General features: G+C 49.5%; 2 protein-coding genes across 3 annotated transcripts in view; one reads left to right on the top strand and one right to left on the bottom strand.

The window, feature by feature from the left end:
- The window catches only part of Cmtr1 (cap methyltransferase 1), a 41664-nt gene extending 32578 nt beyond the window's left edge, over positions 1 to 9086 (top strand). The window contains exons 14-24 of the mRNA XM_051187066.1: positions 1258 to 1314; positions 1684 to 1741; positions 2356 to 2424; positions 3184 to 3315; positions 3884 to 4006; positions 4525 to 4616; positions 5074 to 5142; positions 6200 to 6247; positions 6866 to 6978; positions 7305 to 7413; positions 7949 to 9086. Coding sequence (XP_051043023.1) covers positions 1258 to 1314; positions 1684 to 1741; positions 2356 to 2424; positions 3184 to 3315; positions 3884 to 4006; positions 4525 to 4616; positions 5074 to 5142; positions 6200 to 6247; positions 6866 to 6978; positions 7305 to 7413; positions 7949 to 8090 — 1012 coding nt within the window. The 3' untranslated portion in view covers positions 8091 to 9086. The remainder of the gene's footprint in view (positions 1 to 1257; positions 1315 to 1683; positions 1742 to 2355; positions 2425 to 3183; positions 3316 to 3883; positions 4007 to 4524; positions 4617 to 5073; positions 5143 to 6199; positions 6248 to 6865; positions 6979 to 7304; positions 7414 to 7948) is intronic.
- An 858-nt stretch (positions 9087 to 9944) lies between these two features.
- Ccdc167 (coiled-coil domain containing 167) lies at positions 9945 to 24048 on the bottom strand. 2 transcript variants are annotated; one of them, XM_051187094.1, is made up of 4 exons: positions 23957 to 24048; positions 11289 to 11383; positions 11044 to 11096; positions 9945 to 10232 (listed from the first exon to the last, which is right to left on the bottom strand). In XM_051187094.1, the coding sequence occupies exons 1-4, from the start codon at positions 23996 to 23998 to the stop codon at positions 10129 to 10131; spliced, it is 294 nt and encodes a 97-aa protein (XP_051043051.1). In that variant the 5' UTR covers positions 23999 to 24048; the 3' UTR covers positions 9945 to 10128. The 2 variants fall into 2 exon arrangements, with proteins under 2 accessions (XP_051043051.1, XP_051043050.1); XM_051187093.1 differs by lacking the exon at positions 11044 to 11096.
- Positions 24049 to 24358: the final 310 nt, after the last annotated feature.

Here is a 24358-nt window from a genome sequence, read left to right as displayed (position 1 = left end):
TTAGGCCTTCTCTTTTTCTGGTGGATGATTTGTTTTCTTTCCAGAAGGTCTTAGTTTGCATGCTCTGTGTAGCCGTGGTTGGTTAGAACTTATTGTCCCCCTGCCTCAGCGATCCTCTTGAGTGTTAGGATTAGTGTCTTACCCTTGTGTTTCTTGACACACTTCTTCCTGGAGAGCCCGGGGCCTGTCTGTAGTCATTCCCCTTCAGTCTGTTTTGTCGACTGGAAACAATACTTTCAGCTTTTGTCTATTTAAAAATGAATTTCTTAGTCAGGCATAGGCAGGAGGATCTTTGTGATTTCCAGGACAGGAAAGGCTACATGTTGAGACCCTGTCTCAAGAGAACAATCTATAAAAACAGACACTCCCCCCCCCCACACACACACTTTAAAAAAAAAAAAAAATCTTATTTTTGAGGAACATTTTAGATACAATTTTTTTGTCTTTTACCACTTTCAAGATAGTCCATGTTTCTCACATCCCCATCTTCTGATGGGAAGTTCACTATTAAAAAATATTATGTTCTTTCCAATTTTGTGTCTATGCATGTGAGTGCCATTGCCTGCAGAGGCCAGAGACATTGGATCCCCTGAAGCTGGAGTTGTAGGTGGTTGTGAGCCATTTGATGTGGGTGCTTTTAACCACTGAGCCATCTCCAACTGCCACTATTAGTTTTGTCATTATTTTCTTGTGTATCATGTGTCTTTTCCTCTGGCGGTTTTCAAGAGGCCAGAGATTGATGTCAGGTGTCTTCCTCAATTGCTCTCTACCTTATGAATTGAGGTAGGGTCTCTCACTTGAACCTAGAGCTCACCTAGTCTAGCTAGCAGGTTTGCTCCAGTGATCCTGCCTCCACCTCCATAGTGCTGGAATCCAGGTGAGCTGCCAGCGCTTGCCCAGCATCATTTAGGTTCTGGGAATCTGAACTCTGGTCCTAATGTTTACAGAGCAAGCATTTTACCTGCTGAGCCATGTCCCCAGCCCCTTAATAGTTTTCAGTCAGTGATCTGTCAGTGCTATTTGCAGTTGAACTGGGTATGGGCTTTGCTGTGGCGTATACCCGGTTCACCACTATTTTTGAATTCTTTAATGGTGGGATAAAAACCTTCCTTTCAGCAGGATTGTGATGCTGCTGAAGGTTCTGTTCTGCTCTGTCTTTGAGCCCCATTTAACTCACTAGTAGCTTCCTCACATATGAATGGTCACTGCTCTGGCTACACTTCTATGCTGATGTCGTGGTTTTTTGTTTTCTCTTAGCCATTGCAGCCTGCAGATCAAAGCTCTGGCCAAAATCCATGCCTTTGTACAAGACACGTGAGTGCTGCCCATTTCTCACCAATTTCAAAGGAGGCCTTTGCTTTTCCCACTAACTCTGTCTCTTTAACAGTGACTTAAATGCCATTCTTGTGGGTTCATTTTGCCTTGTGGGATATTAGCATATCAATGTCTTTGAGAATAGAAGATAAATCAGTATATGCTTGGTGGTGGAAGGAAGGAGGGCATCCAGGTGGTAGTGGCTACAGATGGTGGGAAGGGATTTCAGTCTATGAATCCTGAGCTGTTTTTGGAGATCAGTCCTATATGTACACTCAAATTTTCACTGTTGGAGGTGCCTCTAAGCAGTTGAGAAGGTCACAGGACCCCTTAGAGGTCTTAAATCTTGTTCTGGTTTTGTTTCCCTAGCACCCTGAGTGAACCTAGGCAGGCAGAGATCCGGAAAGAATGCCTCCGACTGTGGGAGGTAAGCAGCCCATTGTCACTCCAGACCAGGAAGCTCGAGATGAGAACAGCATTGTCACCTTAACCCTCCACCTGAAAGGGTGCCCAGTTCCTTGGCTTGTTGCAAGTTACCTTCTTGGCCCCCTTACAGCTTAGTCTGCAGCTGGGTCAAAAGAACACAGGTTGGGGTAGCCTGCATTTTGCCCTGATGGCCCCAAGTAGTAACACACATAGAAGGAAGGACTCAGCTTTGGGTTGTGTTGACCCAGGGTCTTGACAGGGAGTAAATGTTGTACTTCCAGCTCCCTTGCCAGGCATATTTGCTGCACGCCATCTCCTCTTCCCAGCCTAAATATGTCTCCTCACAGTGTGTCAACAGGGAGGGCACTTGAAAACCAAAGCCAGGGCTGGAGAGATGGCTCAGAGGTCAAGAATACTAGCTGCAAACTAGTTTGGTTTGCAGCATGCACATGGTAGCTCACAAACGTCCTGTAACTCCAGTTCCAGAAGATCTGATGCCCTCTTCTAGTCTCTGCAGGCACGCATGTGATGCACAAGCATGTAGGCAGGCAACATACCCACACACATAAAATGGAGGAAAAAAATTAAAACCCATTGGTATCTCTCTCCTTTCAGATCCCAGACCGAGCTCGAGTTGCTCCTTCTTCTTCAGACCCAAAATTCAAGTTTTTTGAGCTAATCAAGGTAAATCTGGCTTCTGTGGCAATATATTAGGGGCCTTTTTCTAGGGGTGGGAACCACCTGACTTCCATTAAGTATTGAGAAGGCATCAATCTTGGAACTAAAGGAGTGGACTAAGGTCTCCATAAGTGAGAGCCTTGCTGTATTATATAGGATTTCCCGAGAATACCTATGGCCAGCAAGAGTCTTACCTTAAGATGGGCTTGGGCCAGCATTCTGCCAACCAAAGGGTATGCTGGCCAAAAAGTTCTCAAAAATTCAGTCATAAGGGATTTGTTTGCACAGGAGAGAGGGAATGACAGATGCAAAGAGCCACAGTGGGTCTAGCCTGAGCTTAGCTTCTCTATCCTGTTTTTAGTGAGCTAGTATTCAGAGGTCTGGCATCAGCTTTTCCTAGGGCATTACTTCAGTGTGGCCTGGTTGTGGTCATTGTGCTGGTTTTGTGAGGTTCAAGATGCTTACACTTTTCTGAATGAGGTAGAGAGATTACTTCTCTACTCTCAGGCCAACTGTTGGGGAATCCTTGCTTTCGGTGTCACTGAATGTGTGGCTGCTCTATTTTGGTGACATTCCCCATAGCTCTGGTATATCCATCTGCACTTGAGAGACAGTGTTCTTTCCTTCCCTAGTTCTCCTAGTAGGTCCTAAAAGGAACACTGGAAAGCAGATGGAAATAGACCCTGTTTACTGATTGGCTAGGTGAAGAAGAGGGTGCAGGAGAGCCTGCTTCAGAGAGCAGATGTATATATTTTCTCTCCACAGGACACTGACATCAACATCTTCAGCTACAAGCCCACACTGCTCACTGCTAAAACCCTGGAGAAGATTCGTCCTGTTTTAGACTATCGTTGCATGGTGTCTGGCAGCGAGCAGAAATTCCTCCTGGGCCTGGGGGTAAGTTAGCAGCTAGCCTCCCATGGCCTTGGGGTGGTGGCAGTGTTCTCTGTGTGAAGGTGTGGACAGTGTCTGGCCACACTCCTGTGTGGGCATTCTGTTGTCATCACAGGTGTTCCTTGAATTGAGCTTGTCAAGTGTGATTCATTTCTTTGTGTGTGTGCTTCTTCCTCACTGCTGATCCTGGGTGGCCAGTTTTCTTCAATCCCACCCCCTGCCACTTCCTGTCTAGAAGATGCCCTTCTCCCTCCTCTGGGCGGGAGGGATTGCCTGTTAAGTTTACATCTTACTTGACAAGCAGATGTTGCTTTTTCCTACCCCTTGTCTTTCCTGAAGTTGACTCTGCCCAGTCACTTGTTTTGGGTCCGTCCTTTGTATTTTTCTCTTCTTCCTGTAATCCCAACCTCCACGTGTACATCAAACTAACCAGTAAGGTGGAACCCATCTCTACTCTCCTCTGGAGGAGAAAAGTGTCACAAACTTCTGCTTATAGTTACAAGTAAAAGCTCTTTTGAGGTTAGAGCCTTCCATCCCTTAGTCTCTATGCTGCCCTTCTTCCTGCCTGCAGAAGTCGCAGATCTACACATGGGATGGCCGGCAGTCAGACCGCTGGGTGAAGCTGGACCTGAAGACAGAGCTGCCACGGGACACACTGCTCTGTGTGGAAATTGTGCATGAGCTAAAAGGGGAGGTCAGAGGGTTTCTATTCATAGATGGCCCTGGGGTGAGAGGGAGACTGGCCTGCCTTCCGCCGTAGTGTTGTTTTCAGGGTGTGATGGAGTAATTTCCTCTATAGCAGCTGCCATGCACTGTAGGAGACACTGGGAAGAGGCAGATGGAAAGTCTCCACAGTCCTGACATCCTGCCAGCTGTTTTTAGTAGCCAATTTAAAGAGACCTGCCATTTTCTGTGAGCTTTGCATTACTATGTAGGGATGGCATTTAGAACATTCCATATGAACAGGCAACACAGTGGAAAGCCAGCCCTGGCTAAAGTAAGCATGGCCACGGTCTCACTGTGAGGTTCATGAGTGTGTGCCTGCCCCTAAAGTCAGTTTTCAAGTCCAAGCTACTCTTTGCTTAGGGTCAGCTGGCAAGGAAGACAGATACCACTTTTCCCCCAGCTCACTATGGATAGATGGAAGCCTGCATGCCACAGTAGGCCAGAGGCTAGTACCTGCACAGTGAAGAACATGTTTGTCCCTTGTAGGGGAAGGCCCAGCGGAAGATCAGTGCAATCCACATCCTTGATGTCCTGGTGTTGAATGGCAGCGATGTCAGAGAGCAGCACTTCAACCAGCGGTGTGCCTGGGCCCTAGGGGAGGGCGGGACTTCCCATGTCCACCACAGGCTGGCCCAAAGGCAGGAGAAGAGGAAAGATGCAGTTTGCTGAGATGTGGGCCTTGGCTGCCAGATTCTAGCACATTTCACCTTGCTACAGTTGCTCAGAATATGAGTAAGGGTGACTTTGTTTGAAGAGGGAGGGTCTCAGTTTGGGTGTCTGAGCCAGGGTGAAAGAACAGATGTGTACAATAACAGTTCTGGAGTCCTAGTGGACTTGAAGCAAAAGGCACACTTTAGTTAAACCAGCTCACAGGTCAGAATGCAGATGACAGACTGGGCTCTAGGGGACAAGAATACTGCCACTTGGAAGTTCTGTGTAGGTCCAGGTTCTCTCACTGATACTGTGAAAAAGCCTTGGGGCACAGGTGCTGGTGAGGTTCCCTGGCTTGCTCTAAGGATTCTGTTTGGATTGTAGAATTCAGCTTGCTGAGAAATTTGTGAAAGCAGTTTCCAAGCCCAGTCGACCTGACATGAATCCTATCAGGTGAGCAGAGCGTGCATCCTCCTCCCAGATGCCTTGGGGCTAGAGCTACACTGCCCTGTTAGTGGTTTGGGGATGCAGCTCCTTGTCCAGTCTGGCAGGATGGGTTAAGGTTTGTTTCCTAGTTTGAGAAGGACATGCCTGCCCTGTAAGTTACCCTTTCAGACTTGAGTATCTTTTGCCAATTGCATGGCCTCCTGGTAAGGAAATAACAAGGGAATGGGGATTTGATTGTGAGAGGAGGATGGCTAAGAGTGAAACTCATGCTTGAGGAGAGAGTGGGGCTTGTCAACAATAGGTAGGGTAAAGTTCAGGCTCAGGGCAAGAGGGAAGGGACAGAGAGAGTAGACTACCTTCTCCAGGTCAGAGGCTGTTACAGACAGCACTGAAGAGTGAGGTGCTTATTAATACATTAGCAGAATCATTGGTAGCGTTCATCTAAATAAACTTAGAAATTAGTCTAGCACTGCAGACACAGGGCAGTCTCAAAGTGAGCTTTGCTTGTGCTGTATGATGTCCTGCCTGCTGCTTTCAACAGGCAGCTCACCCGAGAGCAGTTCCCCAGGCAGATTTGGTGTCCTCAGGTGTGGAGGTCTGGGCCTTAAACTAGAGCCTACAGCCTGTATAGGGGCCTGTGACCTCGAAGTAATGTACTTGCCAGTACTGTTTAGATCTTCCTACAGCTGAATTAGTCTAAAGTCGATGTAGACAGACCCAGGCCTGCTGGGTCTGTCTGGCCTGCTGTGTCAATGAGGGTTACTCTTGGATGAGGGTGTTGTTAGAGAAGTTTGGCTGCTATCTCTTTTTTTACTCTCTCCTGTCTTCAGGAGTCACTGTTGAATCCCAGCTGCTGGTCTGGTACTGCTGCTACAGGCCCAAGGGGCTATGTGGCAGCTCTGAAGCCTAGGTAGCCTGTAGGATAGCAGTGCCACAGGCCCAGTGGCCTCATTTGTGGGCTGCTGGTTGCAGAGAGGGCCTGAGGACAAGGGCAGGTCTAGGGCCTCCTGTCATGCTCTTCACACACATATCCCAGGAAACTCCTCTCTCGTTCCACTCACAGGGTGAAGGAGGTGTACAGGCTGGAAGAGATGGAGAAGATTTTTGTCAGGTGAGTAACTCACCTGGTGTGGTTTAGATTGGTGGTGGGGTGCAGAGCCAGGTCAAGATTCATTCTATTTGCAGGGTGGGTTACAGAACTGGGTCCTGGCACTGCCTCACTCCCTGCCTTCCACTGACTTGCTGCAGTTTAGTCCCAGCTGAGAGCTAGCTCAGCACCTGTCAGGAAGGTACAGGGTAACTCTATGTCAAACAGTACAGACTCATTGATGCTGGAATTGTTAGGGTTGTCCTTTCAAGGGGTGGAGAAGCAAGCTGCTTCAAATACTAAAACAGTGCTGTGAGGAGCCTGGGGTGGGCAGAGGACAGATGTACCAACAGATGAGTCTCACTATGAGAGTGGTCTGTGGTCATCTGATGACCCAGGAACATCCCTGTTTCTAATATTTCTTTGTTGGTGTCACTGTAAAGCCTGCCCTGCACCTACTGCTTGACTGCCCTGGGTGGCTTGGAGCTGTACGCTTAAGGATCTGTGCTTTGGTTTCTTTTGCCAAACCAGGATAGACTACTAGGACTGGTGTCACCTTGAATTACCTAGAGACTAACATTAGCATGTCCCACTCTGTCCCCTGTGCATGTTTCCTGGATGCCCACCTATCTGGGGAACCAGGTTAGAAATGAAGCTTATCAAGGGCTCCGGTGGCACGCCAAAGCTCAGCTACACAGGACGGGATGACCGGCACTTTGTGCCCACAGGCCTCTACATTGTCAGAACTATGAACGGTAGGTTCCCCCTTCCCTGCCAAGGTGACTGGCCCAGACTTCCTTGTTGAGGTGGACAGCAGGAAACTGGCAAATTCTGAGGTATCTGTTGGGAACACTGCACCCCCAGATTAGCCTATTCTGGTCTTTGGCTGGGCAGGAAGAGAAGAAACTGCAGATGCCCACATGGTGTTCTCAGCAGGTAAGCATGGCCTCTCACAGGACCAGGCTAGGCCTTAGGGAGGTAATAATCTGCCACCCTCCTGAGCCATGGAGGCTGGAAGGGACAAGCAGGAGAAAGTTGTTGGCCATGGGTACTGTCCTCAGTGTCTGCCCTTTTCTCTTAGAGCCATGGACCATGGCATTCAGCAAGAGTTTCAAGAGGAAGTTCTTCTACAACAAGAAAACCCAGAGCTCTACCTTTCAGCTCCCTGCAGAGTCCATTGCCCCATTTCAGTAAGTAGCCCTCCACTGGCCTGAAGCCCTTCACTGCCATATAGAAGCTGTCCCAACTATAGGCCTAGGTAGAGAGCTCACTGGCTTGGGGGGTGGGGGTGGGGGAGGGCGGCACCCACAAGAAGGTTTGAGGAACATGTTGCAGGCTCCCAGCCTTGCTCCTTATGACTCAAGGTCCCATTCCTCTTCAGAATGTAGCATGTTGGTCAGACTGCTACTGGACATGGACTTTGGAACAGGCCCCTTTGGGATCTAATATTATCCACCAACACTTGCTTCTATAGCCAGCTAATACTGATCTCTTAGTGAAGCAAGTGAGCTAGAACACAAGTAGAGTTCAGTTGTGGCAGCAAATGTTAGTTCTTGGATGCATAGGAGGTACCTTCTGAGTAGATACCTTTTGGATGCCAGAGAGGGAATTCTTGAGTCATTGATAGAACCCAGTTTAAAAGCACACATCCTTGAAGTCATAGTTGCTAAGGGTGGTCCTGTGCCACCTAGGTACAGTACTCTGACTGACCCCTCCCCTTCCCAGTACCTGCTACTACAGTCGGCTCTTCTGGGAGTGGGGAGATGGCTTCCATATGCGTGACTCCCAGAAGCCCCAGGATCCAGACAAGCTGTCCAAGGAGGATGTCCTTTCTTTCATCCAGAGTCACAATCCTGGAGGATCTTAGGATCTCCACCTGATGAATGTCCTGTCATTCCCAAGGCAGGGCCCTGTGTCTGGTTCCTTCACCTCTTGGAAAGGACTGGGAATGTTCTCCTTGGTCATGAGGGAGATGGGTTTCTCTCCATTCCCAAGGAGCTCAACCAGGCTCTTCAGAGGACATATCCTTGTGGAACTCTGCTGCCTGAGAACTGGCCCCACCAAGAGGCAGCCTGAAAAAGGCAGGTTAGTGCTTAGGACTTGCCAGAGTGGCAGACTTTGGGCTCAGCTATTCCCTCTGGAATTTGTAGACTCTGTTTTCTGAGTTCCACTTAACTGCCCCAAAGGGTAGTCAGGCCCTGTTTTTCCCAACTTTTACCAGGCCAGCCAAGCAAGGAGGCCCACTGTCTTGTGCTGGCCAGAAGCAGCTGCTGTACAAATCAGAGTTTTATTTCTTGTCTTTACCACCCACATCCTGGAGTTCATCCTGGCAGGCCGGGAAGGAGCAAGGGCCCAGCATACCTGACACACTAGAGCCTTGGGTCCTGGGTGTGACTGCCTCTTGAATTGTAGGGTCTTCCAGGGTCCTCCTCTCCAGGTTAGGTGGAGCACCAGCCCTCAGGCAGTTTAGGCCACCTGAAGCTGGTGGCAGAGCTTTGAGCTAGTGCTAGCCCTGGTGTCCCCTCCTCTCCACTAAGAGGTACACACAATGTGGTCACTCCATTTCCTGTCTCTTTAAGAGGGAAGAAGGGCACCTGTGGTTGTTTTTAATGGGAAGTACCTCTCAAGAGATGTTCATACAGGTCCCTAGGGCTCCATGCCAGCATCAGACTGGTTTCCATGGAGATAGGGCACAGAGGCACCTGTGAGGTTGGAATTGACTCCACTGTGAGAGGTCCCTTCTGTCAGCCCCTTACTCCTAAGCCAGCAGCAACTGTGCTAGGAAGCTATATTTCTACCCAAATGTGGGCCTATCAGTGTGTCTTGCAGAATCTTGGATCATTAAACTTATTTTTATTGCTCATGTGGCTCTATGCTAGGCTGCTGTTGTCTACAGGGCTGTGTGGTTGGGGTCTGACTTTAAGAGGAAGGTTTGTGGAATCCAAGCTTCTCCAGCTCCTGGGCTGCTTGCTGCCTGGTAGACAAACGGGTGCGGTTCTGTTTGAAACTGGGGTTGGGGAATGAATGAGTCAACAGCCCCAGGAGGGTTGGGAGGCACCTTCCCTTTTTCACATAAATCACACAGCTCACTCCATGGAGGCACTGTGACAATCCATGATCAGTCTGTGTAAAATAAGAGGTGTCAGACTAATTAGTGTCACTAGACAAGGGACAGGAGAGGAAAGGATGTTTCACTGACCCTGGCCAGTGTTCTGCACTGATGGGATGCTCACCGAGCCTCCATCTGATCTCATCTTCATGTTTCAGACCCTTTACTATGTGTGAATAGAGTTGGGGTAACTTCTTTGTTAGCTGCTCTTGCTCAGCTTCCTTCTGATCAACCCCACCTTATTTACTGGCTGTTGTCACCATCAGTCAGTCTGGTCATTAATAGCTCTTGCTCCCCATGTACTCCTGGAGCCCTCCTTGGCCCTGCCTGTCTCTAGAAGGTGAGTTCATTCAGCATGCCCCTGGGACCTCCACTGCAATCCCAAGTCACCTTTTACCACACATGCTACATCTTCTTCAGTGGTGATCACAGGTCAGGACACTGGCCCCAGGGCACAGAATTTGGAGAAGCGGGTGGCACAATGCTGCCTTCCCAGCTGCCCTTCTCCCTCCTGAATTGTGCACAAGGGAACTTGGGAACACCCCTTCCTCTTTGAGACAAGAGTGCCTCCCTTGCTTCACCTCAGCTAGTCAGCCGGAGATATTTACTCACTAGACAACAGAGCTTGGTGCTCTTTATTGCCCTTCTCCTGAGCAATAGGAGAAGGCAGTGCCATGCCCTGCCGCTACAGCTGCTGGGCACCCATGGGGAAGAGGCCCTCCATCTTGACCTTCAAAGGTTGCTTGGTCCCTGAGTAGGGAGTGGAAGGAAACCTGCACGGCTGAGGATGGCTGACTCACATAGTCCAGTGGGCATAAAGTAGGGCGAGGAGGATGAAGATGGCCACTGAGAGTAGCATGTTCTTCCGATTCTCTTGCCGAAGCAGCTTTAGCTCCTTCTCTGGGAGGAAAAAGATGGGAACAAGACAGAACATTGAGTCCCGCCTAACTGCTTCCTCCTTCCCAGAATGGACACTGATGAAGACAGAAATGTCTCCTTCAGGTCCTTTTGTACCCCAAACCTGGCCCTGTCCTTGATCTGCCTATACCCTCTAATCATTTAGCTAGATTTAGACCTACTAGCAGTCTTGACTTGCTCAGTTCTTTCTCTGTACAGTAGGGTATGTGGCAAGGCCACCACCAAAGGGCTCATCTTTTAGGAGTCTCTTCAGCCAGCTAGAAACTCTGAGGACAGCTAGAGCCTCTTTGAGCTCACACAATTCCTGAATTCCTGCTGTTTGAAGGTACACTAGAAAGAGCCCTGATACTCTTAAGGTACATTCCTAGCCAGTCGTCACTCTGCAAAGGCTAAACTGATGTCCTAGCCACCCATCCCTACCTATGCAATGGACTGGGTGGACTGTCAGCCAGCTCTAGGCAGCCAGACTAATCCTGAGTAGAGAAAGAATGGGACACATCCGAAGGGCGGGCCGTGCAGACCACAGTCATAGCCCCGGGGCAGGGGCTGCTGGGCTCTAACTGGCTCTGCTGCCTGCACCCAGAAGGTGGCAGCATTGCTCCACCCACAGAAGCCCTCTCCTGCCCAAGCAGGAGCTGTCCTCTAACCACCCAGTGTAGGCTGTTCAGGTCGGTGGGGCATGGGATGCAGAACCGGCATCTGTGGATGGGAGACACAAATACTTCAGAGAATACGGACCCTTTGTTTGCTACTGTTTCCTCCCAGGGCTGGCAATGGGAGGGTATTTTCTTACCATACTTGGAGGCTTTGCTCATGAGTGTGGTTTTCTCCTTCTCCAGAGACCTCCTGTGGGGAAGCAGTTTATAGCTCAGACATTTTTTCCAGTCTTAACTAGAGGGGCAGTAGTTCTTATCTGTTTGAATAAAGGGGCCAAACACTAGGATGTTAGAGGGCAGGGGCTAAAGCCCCAAGTTAGGGACCCTTCTGCCTTGGCTCAGTTTAGATAGGGAACCAGGCCAGAGGGGTATGAGGCATTACCTGTCCTCAGGACTCAGTTCTGTCCTGTAGAGCTGGGAGGTCACAGCCTCCAGGTCCTTCCGACACTTAGACAGCTTCTCCTCAAGCCCATCAATCTAAAAGAGACAGGTATAGAGCGCTAAACTTTCCCAGCACTGGCACCCTGGAGGGGCTCACCCCAGGCCCCACCCTACCTCCCTACCCCATGCTTGTATTGGCACCCTGGAGGGGCCCACCCTGTTTGTCCTGGGCAGGGCCCAGCTTTGCTGTTGACAGAGGGCTTCAAATTTTGAACTGCCAGGCTGAGTCCCCGGAAACAAGGAGTGGATGAACCAGGCCTTGCACCCAGCAGAACCTGCCCCATGGTCGATTCAAGAAGGAAATGAGCATTGCAGAGACAGCACAAGGTCCCATATCTCCATGTGGGAGGAGAAGGGGTTAAATGTCAAGGGGCTAAAAAGTGGGGGCATTTTTCTCATAGTCATAATTCATCTTAATAGTGCAGTCTGTGTTGTCACGATAGGCATTTTTTTCTGAGAATCAATAAAAATTGGCGAAACAATGCAACTTAAAACCACTTCTCTTTCTTTCTGATGAGGCCCTTGCGCAGAACTGTTGCCTATCACCAAGGTCAGTGTAATTCGATGGCAAAGTGGCTAAGCTCTCAAAAGGAGGGCTGCCAGCCATGCCTTCTTCCATTTGCTGTCATTTCAGAGATATGTATGACCTTAAAGAAAATACCTGAGTTGTGTAAAATGCTGGGCTGGGCTATCTACACCTGGGGTGCCGATGCTGTGCACTTGGCCTTGACTTGGTCTCCAGGTATCTAAAGTAGCCACTTCTCTGGATCTAAGCTGGCTGGCTAGTGCCTTGCTTATGGTGGCTGGGTGTGTTGAGGGCTCTCTGGAACCCTATAATAGTCCTTTTCTATCTGACTTCAACCCTTACCAAGTCCCCAAGAGAGACAGCCAATGTAGCCAAATGAAAAGCTAGGGTTCCCTAGATGGAGTGGTTTTTCTGAGGAGTCACAAGGACATACTTCTGAGTTCCATTCTTTGTTGGAGCTACCTGGGAGAATCTGGCCTCCTAAGCATGCTGGTGAGAGTATGGATGTCCCAGGCCACTAGCCTGGGGTCAAGAATCAGGAAAGTTGCACTTGAGTCCCTGGGCCTCTGCCTTCTCCCTGGACACAGCAGCCATCTCAGACATTCCTGGAGCAGCCACTTTGGTGGATTGGAATGAAAGGTAACCATTTCCTGTGGCCCAGGAAAAAGGGCTCCATGTGAGGGGACAGCCCTGCAGAGGCAGGAGGTAACTGCATGGCTAACTGTCAGTTCTCTGCTGATAGACACCAGCCTCAGTCAGCAGACTAAGCAATCCCCAGAGAAGCCAGAAGTCTTCCCATAACTGTACTGTAGGGAGGGGAACACTAGAGAGCCAGACTTGGGGACAGCACTCTGATATAGGTACTTTTGACTGTCATGTAGTGTGCCGTTCACAGAATACTACCCAACACAGATGAATCCCTGAGACTGTATCCTCATGTAGCACTGGAGTGACACACAGCCAGAGGCCATGCTGGGGTCTACCTCTTTCTTATGCTCTGGCTGGAGGATATCTGTCCCTTAACTGGCAAAGTCAGCCCTTCCTATACTGCCCCTCCTGTTCAAGCTTTTATCTTTCCAGGCTGAAGCCCACAGACTGGCCAATTCTACTTGTGCCTATGACCTGCTTGGCCTCCAAGAAAGCCCACATCTGCAGCTCCTTAGGCCACCTGCCACAAGGCCTGGTCTCCTGCGTCTTTCTACTTGTGGCTGGAGTGAGCAGCAGCCTAGCATGGGTAGAATGAGGGTGAGGGGCTGGGAACAAATGGTTCAGGTTTATACAACTGATTTCTGAAATCCCTGCACTCACTAAAGGAAAAAAAGCTGTGCTTGCACATAGCTAAAGCAGCTTGCCACAGATGTTCAGTCCAGGCTCAGTTCTTACTGCTGCTTTTTGTGTGGGGGCCCTGGTTTGCAGGCCATGCTGGGGAGGGATCGGGTTAAGGATTTCCATCCCTGAATGCCTCTGGAAGGTGACCAGGTGCCCAGACAAGTGGTAATTGCTCCAGAGCAAGGCCAGGCACACTTGCTGGGCAATGTCTTACAGCTGAGGCTGTGGCCAAGCTGCTCTGCCATCATGCTCTGGACAGAGCCTGAGGGGCTGGCAGTCGGGGGCCTTTATCTGAACAAGCCCAATTTATTTGCAGTTACACTGAATATCCCTACTTTCATTTGCCACTTTTTAATGAGGCTTAAATGGGTGAACACAAATCAAGGTTTTAGGGACTCAGTTCTAACCTCCCTCTATGAATATTTATGTCCTGCTGACAGTTCTGATTCCCTTCTAACTAGCAAGTTCTCTTTACAACTGCCTGATGTGGGTGGGGGTAGGGGAGGCTAAACCAGACTCATCCTTGGAAGGGGACTTGAAGCAGAGGCCACTGTCAGAAACCTGAATAATGGGGCAGGGACTCGGGAACCAGGCTGTAGAGGAGGCAGGAAGGGATGGTCATAGTGCTGCTTTTAGATGTGACATAGAGCTGCAGAACAGAGTTGTCCCAACAAGACAGGTCAAATGGCAAGACAAAACCAGAAAATCGGCCTTATAGAAAGTCCCCAGTTGGAGTCTTCCATCAACTCTCAAGCGCATGGGCTATGACTATACAAGCTACAGGATCAAATCCGAAGGCCTCACTTCTTGCCCTCAGGCCAAATGCAACAGAGAGAGAAAAGCCAGGAGCAGAAGCTATAAGCTTTAGGGTCAGAATAAGGAGCTACATCTCAGGGTCAGAGCCAGGTCAGCTGTCACTTGTGAATGAATGGCAGGCTCATTGTGCCTGCCTATGCCTCAAGTGACATCTCAGAGTTGTGAGGTAATGATGTGCTCAGGACAACACTTCACAACAGCTGGGGTTTAGTAGCAGCTGCTGTTAGAGAATGGTACTCACTGCCTTGGCTAGAGTACACAGCAAGAGCAGCAGGGTTAAGGGTGGCCGGGAAGCCCTGCCTTCAGCAGGCAGCAGTGGGAGAGAGTGCCTCTGGCTGGTCCTGTGTCCATGGAGGGGACACAGGCAGGCAGTGAGTGGGTACAGAAGGTCCTTCACCATGGGTCAGCACATCATTTGGCACAGAACATGGCACACTGGTAAGCTACAGTCTTGAGGGGGATGGTGCTGAGGTGGGTTCAAGTGGCAGAGGCCAGGTATGGGGGAACCCAAGGGTGAGACCAACAGAGCCCTGAACAGAAAACTCAGTTGAGGCCCAGGGAAGCAGTGATCCTCTGAGGAAATGTGGGCAGCTGCTGGGGGAGCCTGGCAGTCAGACTTGTAGGTGTCTAAAGCACGGCTCTAGGGGTCCTGGCAGCCAGCAAGGCTGGGAATTGGCCTGGGTATCCTGGGACTGTGGCAGAGAGAGCTTCAAACAAAGAGACGGGAACTATTATAGTGGAAAGGGAAGGTTGCACTGTGGAAGGTCATGGAGTCACCAAGAGCACCTGTCTGGCAGAAGACTGGCCTGGAGTTAAAGGGGACAGCACGGCCCTGACAGAATAAGAACCATTGCTATGCTTACACTCTAGAATAAGGTGACATCAGAGGGAGACCCACCAGTAGCTGAATCAGGCTTGCAGGCTTCTGGGAGGAGCGGAAGTTTCTGAGTTAGCAAACTTCTGGCACCCTGCATTGAGAAGCTAGGAGGACCATGTAAGCCCCAGTCGTAGAGACTAGCCGGGATCCAGCAGTGGCTAGGCAGTAGCTAAACCTTGGAGAGAAGGGGAGGGCACAACCCTGGGTAAGGTGGAATACCGCAGGCATCCAGGAGCTGGTACTTAGAGAAGCCTGCATGTGAAGCTGGTATTGCAGTCTGGGTAAGAACTGAGGCCTTCCTTCTGCTGTCTGCACCTAAGCAGCACTCAAGTCAGGTGGGTGCCTTGGGGTGTGCTGGAGGTGGCAGCCAGGGATGCCTCAGAGCTTCCCTCCCCAGCCCACAGCTCTGAGCACTACTGTTTGCTCCAGGCCAGTCTGGACATCCCCAGCCCCAGGCCGGTGAGCAGTCCCCTCCCTGACTTGGATGTAGCCTTACTCCCAGAGCTTTAGCCAAGTGTCCCTGGGGTCCTATGCACCATAAAACCACTGTATTAAGAGAAACTGTAAAATTCTTCTGAAATCCCCAGGAGGCATCTTTTCAGAGGATGGTGCCTCCAGAAATCAAAGCCCTGAAGAGGCTCCTCAGAGGCAGGGAACTTATGCCACTTGCATAGACAGCTGCCCCAGCACAGGTCGTCAAGCCCTGCAGGGTGCCAGCTCTAGGGCTGCTGAAGGAGCATGGGCAGCTTTTATACCTCTGACAACAATAGTCAGCAGGAGCCACAGGCTCTTCAGTAGGACAGTGAGACAACTAAACACAGCACTCCCAGAACACCTAGACACCTGTGAGGCAGCTCCTGGTCCAGTCTCAGCCACTGCAGCTACCTTGAGGGCCAGGCTGTCTCCTGGGAAAGGTTCAAGCCCACACAGCCTACTCGTTCTGCTTTCTAGGTTGGCAAGAGGTTCCTGCCTCTCCAGGGCCTTGCTCCTGGGAGCTTCTGGCCAGCAAGTGACAGGATGCTGTCGAGGAAAGGGCTTGCCTGGGGTTAGGGTGGGGGGGGGTCAGGCAGTGATCATGGGGCACACCCCACACCTGTCTAGCCAGGAGCTGGCTGTGTACCAAAGACTTCTAACAATAAGGTATCATGTGTATGGATAAAGGCATGAATCAGGAACCCACAAAGTAGATGTAAAGCTGGAACACAACTGTAGCAATGCCCATGTGCCAGGTTCTGTTCTAGAGAATCCATACAGAGGAGGAGGCAGACAACTAGAGTCCATTTTATAGGCAGACTTTCAGGTCCAGATTGTCTCCTAACCCTGTCCCCAGTGACTCTTAGGCCAGGAGGCAACTTCCACTCTTGTACCCTAGGATGGGCAGCATATGCAGCAATATGACCTCGCAAAGGAGCTGTCACCACTGTGAAGAGAGCTAACTTCTAGCAGAGATGGTTAGAAACTTGGCTAACACAGCTAGGAGGTGGTGAGACTGGGTCCTGGACCATGCACTTTCCTCTGCACCAGTCTTTTCTCCAGCATCCTTTGTGAAAATATCCACAACTAACAAGACTACTGACTTTCAGAAACAAAGTCAAGCAGTGCCAGCTGAGCCTGTGGCAGTCTGTTGGTCTGGCTTCAACAGACCCTCTACTCTGAATGACCTTGTGCCTGGCTCTGCTCGGTCTCTTCTCACATAACAGATGTGGTGCCTGAAAGGGCCTGCCTGGAATCCGTGTGCTGGGAGACACAGGCGCCAAGAGCCCAGCATCTGTCTTCATACTAAGCCCACTCTCGCTTCACAAACACCCTCCCCCACATTGCCACACTGTCAAAGTATCCTCCCAAATGCACACAAAACACATCCAGTTTGGAGAAGGAAGTGTGTGGGCTAGCTGTGCCTGGTAAACCCTTTCCCTCCCCTCTCCAAAGGGCATCAAAGCTTCTTCCTCTTCTAATTCACAGCCTGGGAAGCTGGTCCAGGAAATCCACTCATTTTCACACATCAGGAGCCCTGGGATGTTTACTGTAATGGTCCCTGGCAAGAGCATTGGGACTTTCCATCTGGGGCCTCTAGGCCACATGGCCAAGTCACAGGGGACCATGTACATCATTTCCCAGGTGACCAGCCTTAAACGTAAATGGCTGATCCCCATTACACTGCTTAAGTGATGTTTTTGAATGAAGGAGGATCACAGGAATCTGCAGGGGTAGAAAACAAACCACCATGGCCCCCCCAAATCAATAGGCCTGGTGCAAAGTTTCTCTTCCAGGCAAAGCAGGTGAGGATAACAAGCCTTCCAGTGTCTATCGACAGCCAAGGAGACCACCCATCTGAACATTAAGCCCACCCCAGCTCATGAGGATTAGGTCTGCAGTAGTCCAGGACAGCTGCCAAGGTCAGCACAAAGGAATTATGCAGCTTTGAAAGTCACCTTGCAGGCCAGGCCTTGCCCTAAGCCTTCAGCTGCCCCAGGACAAAATGGTGTCTGGGGTTTGGTTTCTCTTCTTTCTCCCAGATCTATTTTTTGATAAACTGGCAAAAGCGTCTCCATCGCTGAAAGGCTCAAAGCACTTTTCAGGAGTTGGCACCCGCCCCGTGCCTTATGAATTCATTAATTAAGACGCTGGCAAACAGCCACTCCACACATGCTGACATCCAGCAGCGTTAGGTAATGAGGTTTTAGTCTCCTGACCCCCGTTAAGTGGAGCGGTGCCAGATGCGGGGCAGGAAGAATCACCTGCCCGATGGCGACCTGTCGCTCCCACCTGTGCAGGTGAGGCTCATTTAATGGTCAGCAGACCCTGAACAGTTCACATCTGCTAGACTCAGCCCCCAACTACACACCCACTTGGAATCAACAGTGCCTCCTACCACTTAGGCCAACTGGGTAAGTACTTCTTCCTTCCAGCCAAGACATTACCTCTGGCCCTGTTGCAGGAAACTGGGGACTTCCCCACAGCTTATGCAGAGCTCATCCTAGGACTTGTCAGCTGATTAACAGTGTTCACAGTTCATGCTGGCCAAACCATTTCTTTCCGGAAGCTTCCACCTGTCCTGAGTGGCCTTCAGTCTGTCTGTTGATAGTAACTGCTTCCCATGTACTTTTAGCCCTTACAGAAGACACTAGTAGTTGGCCAGTCCAGCACTGACCTCCCAACCCTTCCCCTCAGCTCACCTCCACTGTTACAGATGTTAGAAAACAGTTGACTGTCAAGGTTACAGACAACTCAGCTTTGGGTAATGCGGTGTTCCAGATGTCATCTGAGAGACTTCTAGGAGTTTATGCTTGACTACTAAGAGTCTTGATTTATGGCTAAATGTGATGACTGGAGCTGAGGCAGCTATCTTGTGACTATTGCAGAAACACAGGCCCTGATATTAAGTACTAACTACTGAACAAAGCTGAGCCAATGCAGGAGCTCCTTACCTATCATCCTCTTTGGGGAGAACAACATTCCCATGCACAAAAGTCATGGAGGCCATTCTGAAACTTGTAGACAAAAACTTTGTCAATGGACAGGATTTGTGTACTAAGGACCAAATCTAACCAAGTTATTTCCTTCAGCTGGGGACATGGCTCATCAGCAGAGCCTTCCAAGCACACAGGAGGCACTAGTGCCATAAAAGGGCGGGGGTAGCTAAGACCAATTCTTAATAAGTTAAGGCCAAGCAGTGCAAGCCTGAAGGCCAGCTACAAAAGAAACAAGTCCAGTAAGCACAATCTTATCAGTCCATTTGGGCAGCGATTTTTCATAGGATGATGGTTTGCTCTCATCACTCACAACAAACTTAGAACCTAACAGTGAACTGTTTCTGACTGACTCTCATGGGCCTCTGAAGGAAGCAAAGTTGGGAAGCCAGAAGGGGCCTGGCTGCCCTCGGTGACCACCTGGCACAGCTGGCCCATGGCCACCCTCAGAGTGAGGACCACCTGCTTGGTAATTGTTTCATTAAGACAAGTGAGGGCTGTTTGCAGGTGCTAAGATCTCTCGCTTGTGGGGCTTTTATTGCACTCGTCAGATTAACAAACATTTTTGATTAAATCACCACTTCACTAGCTCTGAGCGCATGACTTTTAATAAGAGGACAATATCTACCACTACAGAGCATTGGTGCACATTCAATACTCAGACCCGCTGGGGGCAACTGAAAAGGAAGCAGAGAAACAGCCAGATGCCAGGCCTTTGCTGAGACCCAGGGATACAGGTTTCAAGTCCTTGAATATCCCAGCAAAAAGTAACCGTAGAGACAAAGACTGCAGATACCCACACACTTATACAGTATTTACCAATATTTTAAATATCCATGCAAACATCTATAAAAGTGCAGTGCTGAGGGGGTGAAAATGGGCTGGGGGCACAGCTCAGTGCTGGACGGCTTGCCTATTGTGCTGGTCTCTCATTAAATCACAGTGGCTTCTTCAGTACCAGCAGACATAGAAAACAGCGTACAGTCAGCCCTGATCAAGTCTTGTCTTTGCTCCGAAACTGCCCATGCCATGCCTCCTCCATCATCTGCATTGCTCTCCGTTACTTTCCAAGCTCCCACAATAGCTCATTACACTTTGATCACTAATGGTATTTCCAGTCCAAGGTTCCAAACACCTCCACAATCCTCCCCAAACAACATGCTCAGGCCTGCCACAGCCCATGAACCCAATACCAAACTCCAATCTAGTTTGCTTTTCTATTGTTGTAAACAACATAACCAATAGCAACTCAAGGAAGAAAGGGTTAGTTGCAACTTAACAGTTTATTGTCCGTCATGAAGGACACTTCGAGGCAGGATCCTAGAGGTACAAACTAAAGCAGAGGCCACAAAGAATGTGAATGCTACTTAGTGGGCGCTCCCCATGGTTTGCTGGGCCTGTTTTCTTACACAATCCTGAACCACCTGCCCAAGTGGCACCACTCAGTTGATTGGGCCCTCCCACACCCAATCATTCATCAAGAAAATGCCCACAGACCAATGTGATGGAGGCAATTTCTTCAAGTCCCTTTTTCCTAGATGACCCTAGTTTGTGTCAACTTGACAAAACACTGACCAGCATCCTACCATGCACAAGGTTGCAAAATGGGTAGATCTGTTCCCATTTAAAGCACTAAAAGAATACATATGGCACTGACTCAAACACTTAACGTTCTGTGCTGAGGTTGAGGGTGTAGTTCAATGCAGAACACTTGCCTGGCAGGCAGATGGACCTGGACGCTAGCCCCACCATAGATAGATAGATGGATGGACAGACAGACAGGAGCTAATCCTTCATGTTACTGATGAGGAAACTAAAGCAAGGAGGGTTTGAACTCAGATTTTCAAAGGCTGAGGAGTGGCTGGCTGTCCTCAGCCACCTTATGCCAGGCACACTCTGGGCACCTGATGGCAACATTGTGAAGAGAGGTGTGATCTGAGGGCGATCTGGTCCCTATCACATGCCAGCTCCTCCTCCCATGTTAACAGGCTGTAGCTAAGCATGTGGCCCACCTGACTGATAAGTCCATTCCCAGGCTGTCCTGGCAGGTAGTGGGGCCATGCACCTCAGTTCTTAAAAATAGAAAAGTGGGTGGTCTGAGCCCAGGTCCTTAATGCAGTGGGTACTTCCTTAACAAAGAACACACCAGTGAGGTGTGTCCTGATCTTGTTGATAAGATGGCAGAACCCCCAGTCCACTAGATCAGAGGCTAGCAATCAAAGGCCTGTGGTCCAAACAGACTCTACTTCTTCTTACTAAGAAAGGGCATTTTGGTTTTTGAGACATTTCTCTCTCTATGCCATCCATAAACTCAAGAGCTTCCTATCTCAGCCTCCTAAGCACACCATTAGCTTCAAATAAGACTTATTGGAGCTGCCACGTTCATATACTGTCCTCGACTGCTTTTCTATTAAGACAGACTGATTACAAGGTAGCTATATTTTTTTGTTTGTGTATTTAAGTCAGGATCATATGTATTGTAGGTTGGGTTATATAATAAGGATGGTCTTGTGGTGATATATTATTTATGATCTAATAAAACTTGCCTGGAGATCAGAATGCAAAGCTAGCTACAGCCACAGAAGCTGGACAGTGGTGTCACATACTTTTAGTCCCAGGATTCAGGAGACAGTGGCAGATGTATCTCTGTGAGTTCAAGACCACCCAGGGCTACATGGGAGTGACTCAGTCTAAAAGAGAAACAGAGTTCACACCTTTAATGCCAGCACTAGAGAGGTATATAAGATACAAGCAGGGCATTCAGTATCAGTACCATGACAAGTAGTCCTCCAGCCACATTGAGGACAAGATTCCCCTTCCAGCCTTGGTAGAGTAAAAGCTCTCTGCTGGCTTGGCTGCTTTGCTTTTCAGATCTTCAGCTTAGACCCCAATATCAGTCTCTGGCTTTATATTATTTGTACTACATGGTCTTGAATTCCTGATCTTCTCTGTTTTCCAAGTGCTGAGATTATAGGCATATGCCACCATAACTGGCCATGATAGTTAATTTTTTTCTCTCAAGAGTTATGTTTTATGAATGTTTTTCTTACATGTTTGTGTACTACATACATTCCTGGTGTCCAAAGAGGCCAAAAAAGGCATCAGATCCCTTGGAACTGGAGATAGAGATTATGAGCTGCCTGCCATGTAGATAGTGGGGAGCAACCCTGGTCCTCTGCAAGAACAGCCAGTGCTCTTAACCATTGAGCCATCTCTCCAGCCCAACATCTGATTAGCAATCCTAAAGTGGGTTGTGTTTCCACAAAGCTGTGGTCAACATTTTCATCAACTAAGCCACACACAATGCTCTCTGATGCATGTTTTGTTAAAAAGATCTTATTTAATAAACAGATGATGATTCATCTGCATTGAACTAACTGGCCAAAGCATTGTGTAGTGCTGGGTTCCATGCCTGAAAGGTGGTTAATCTAACAAACCGACTGTCCTTATAAGGCATATCACAGCCCTGGAACACTAGACAACACTTTAGTGCTGTGCTTAGGGATTCCTTGAAGTAGCAAAATCACCAATAAAGAGCACAAAAATGCAAAAATCATGGCACTAGAAAGCCCATAAAAAGGACATTTGTTATGGCATGACAGCTCAAATAGGGCAGAGCCACACTTACTCAGCCTCAGCAGGAAATGCGCTCAGGTGACTCCAATGCGCTGCTGCTCTCTTTTGCAAACATGCTGGCACTGGCTAGAGGGCAAATTTGCCACAGCCAGGAGGCAAATTTGGAGTCTGTGAATGTCTGAGGAGAGCTGCAACAGAGGCATCCTACTCACAAAGTCTAAACCGGTAGTGTTCGACCTGTTGACCTCTTTTCCAGCTTGTTTAGCTAAGGACAGACAACGCTTTCATCAAAGCCTCTGAGTTTCAGGGTTTCTGTTACAGCAGCTTGCAGTGCTCTGATAGAGGTTATCACGTCTCTGCCCCAGTGCTGCATGCTGCCAGCTTATTTCACCAGGCAAGCTTTAGTCTTTCAGGACATTCACATTTCCAACAATGTCTTTCCCCCTCCTAAGCAGGCCAATACCCGATCACCTGCTCTTGCTAAAATTCTTTTCCAGGGGAGACAGAAGCAATGCCTACCCCTCCTCCTCAGGTCCCAATGGCAAACTGAGGTACAGGTCTGACAAAACTCTACTGAGTTTATGGGGCTTCCTTGGAAAATAAGTGAAGGGTTACTTACCAGGGTGGGGGTGCTCCTCCCCAACAGCCCACACTTGGAAGACCTTTCTTTACCCAACAGGGATGAGGGCTTCCCCATAGTCGCAGAGATGGATCCTCTCAGCTAGCCTAAAGACCTTAGCCCCATCCTGAGTCCAGGTGCACTACAACAGGCCCTGCGTTGCACACAACAGGTGGTATAGGATCACGCTGGACACTCAGGTGAGGATCTTATGACTCTCCTCAATCCTCCACGAGGTGAATGAGCAGTCAACAAGCACATGAGGATGACCCTTTTGCAAGCAGACCCAGCTGAACCTCCCTGGATGTTGCTTGGCTCCAAGGACAGCCATACACAACACCTGCATTAGCATGAATATAGATGGCTTGTTTTAAACATACACTCAGGGCCTACTGAGTTACCTGGCAAGAAATGGTTGTGTCTAGGAGGAGTCATTGAGAATCACCCAGTAGGTAGTAGGAAGCCCCTGGGAGACTTCTGACATTGATACATAATGCTGTCATCTACAAACATGTTGGGTCACACTGCTAGATGTACTGAGACACCTGTGGCTTAATATGCCTGCTATGGTAACCAAAAGGAAATGAGTCACCACTTCCGGGAAGCCCACCTGAGCATCATTCTCTGCTCACCTTCACCATTTCAAGCTGGCTTCCACTTTTTCTTTCCCCTTTTGGGGCACGGCCTTGCCCTGTATCCCAGGCTGGCTTTGAACTCAGTCTTACTACCTTGGCTCTCTGAGTCCTGGGATTATAAACGCACACTACCACCCACTACTTATAACCTCGGTTTCCCTCATCTATACAAACACGACAGGCACGCACTGAGAATGCAAGCGAAAGTACTCAATCAACACACATCAGTTATCTTTCTCTCCGTATTTTAAAGGCCTTCCCTAACACCAGTTCTAGAATCCTTTCCAGATTCCCAAAGATGCTCAAAGTTAATTTCCAAGCCACAAGCTCTGGTACCCCACAGGAAAAAACTCCCCATCTCTGGAGACGCCTGAGCCGCTAGCAATATCCTGGATGACAGACACATCCCTGGGTTCTGGCTTCATGACAGTCACCGCAACTACAGGTCCCTAACAGCTACAGAACCCACTCGTCCCTTAAGGCGACTTCTAAGTGACAAGTCTTCCCGCAGCTTCCGAGTCCCTCCCCTTAGAACGGCCTTTATGTCTTGTCTTCTCCAGGGTTCCCCTTCCATATCTCTTCTTCGGGGATCTCCTGGACTCTCTCTAATCACTCAGTGCCTTCCTCGTCCTGATCCCTCTCCTCGGGGCCTCTTCCCTGGCCCTTTTCCCTGCTCGCCCTCGCAGCCGCCGGGCCGACCCACGCCCCTGCGGCGGAGCACGGCGACCAGCCACGTGGCCCAAAACCGACTTCTCCCCTACCTCCTGAGCGACGCCGAGATTCTCCCGCTTCTTTTTAGTCATCTTGTTCGTCGTGTCCCCCGCACTGGAACCCGCCCATCAAGTCGCACCACGCACGCGCAAGTCCTCGTGCTCCTCTCGCATTGGCCGGCGCGGCAGGAGGAGGCGGGGCTACTGCACTCACCATCTTGTTGAGGGGCGCGTCCATCTTGCCGCCGCCATGTTTGTGAGGGGCGGGCTCTTAGCTGGAGGTCTCGGGATAAGATCTGGAGAGAAGCTGCGACTGGTGCACCCGAGAGTGGAGACCGCGTTACATATTGAGAACTTTTTTCTTTTTCCTCCCTCCCTCCCTCCCTTCCTTCCTTCCCCTTTCTGTTCTTTACTTTTTTAATTTAATTTAATTTCTTACATCTTCCTTCTTGC

This window comes from Phodopus roborovskii, unplaced genomic scaffold, assembly GCF_943737965.1.
Source record: "Phodopus roborovskii unplaced genomic scaffold, PHOROB, whole genome shotgun sequence".
Taxonomy (NCBI): domain Eukaryota; kingdom Metazoa; phylum Chordata; class Mammalia; order Rodentia; family Cricetidae; genus Phodopus; species Phodopus roborovskii.
This window is presented reverse-complemented; position numbering and strand designations above follow the sequence as displayed.

Bases quoted from the DNA above. Each gene is read 5' to 3' on its own strand.
- Ccdc167 (XM_051187093.1), bottom strand. From the start codon at position 23,998: ATGACTAAAAAGAAGCGGGAGAATCTCGGCGTCGCTCAGGAG. The intron at 11,384-23,956 runs GTAGGGGAGAAG...TGTCTCTTTTAG, and splicing joins ATCTCGGCGTCGCTCAGGAG to ATTGATGGGCTTGAGGAGAA. The intron at 10,233-11,288 runs GTAATGCCTCAT...TTTTCCTCCCAG, and splicing joins GAACTGAGTCCTGAGGACAG to AGAAGGAGCTAAAGCTGCTT.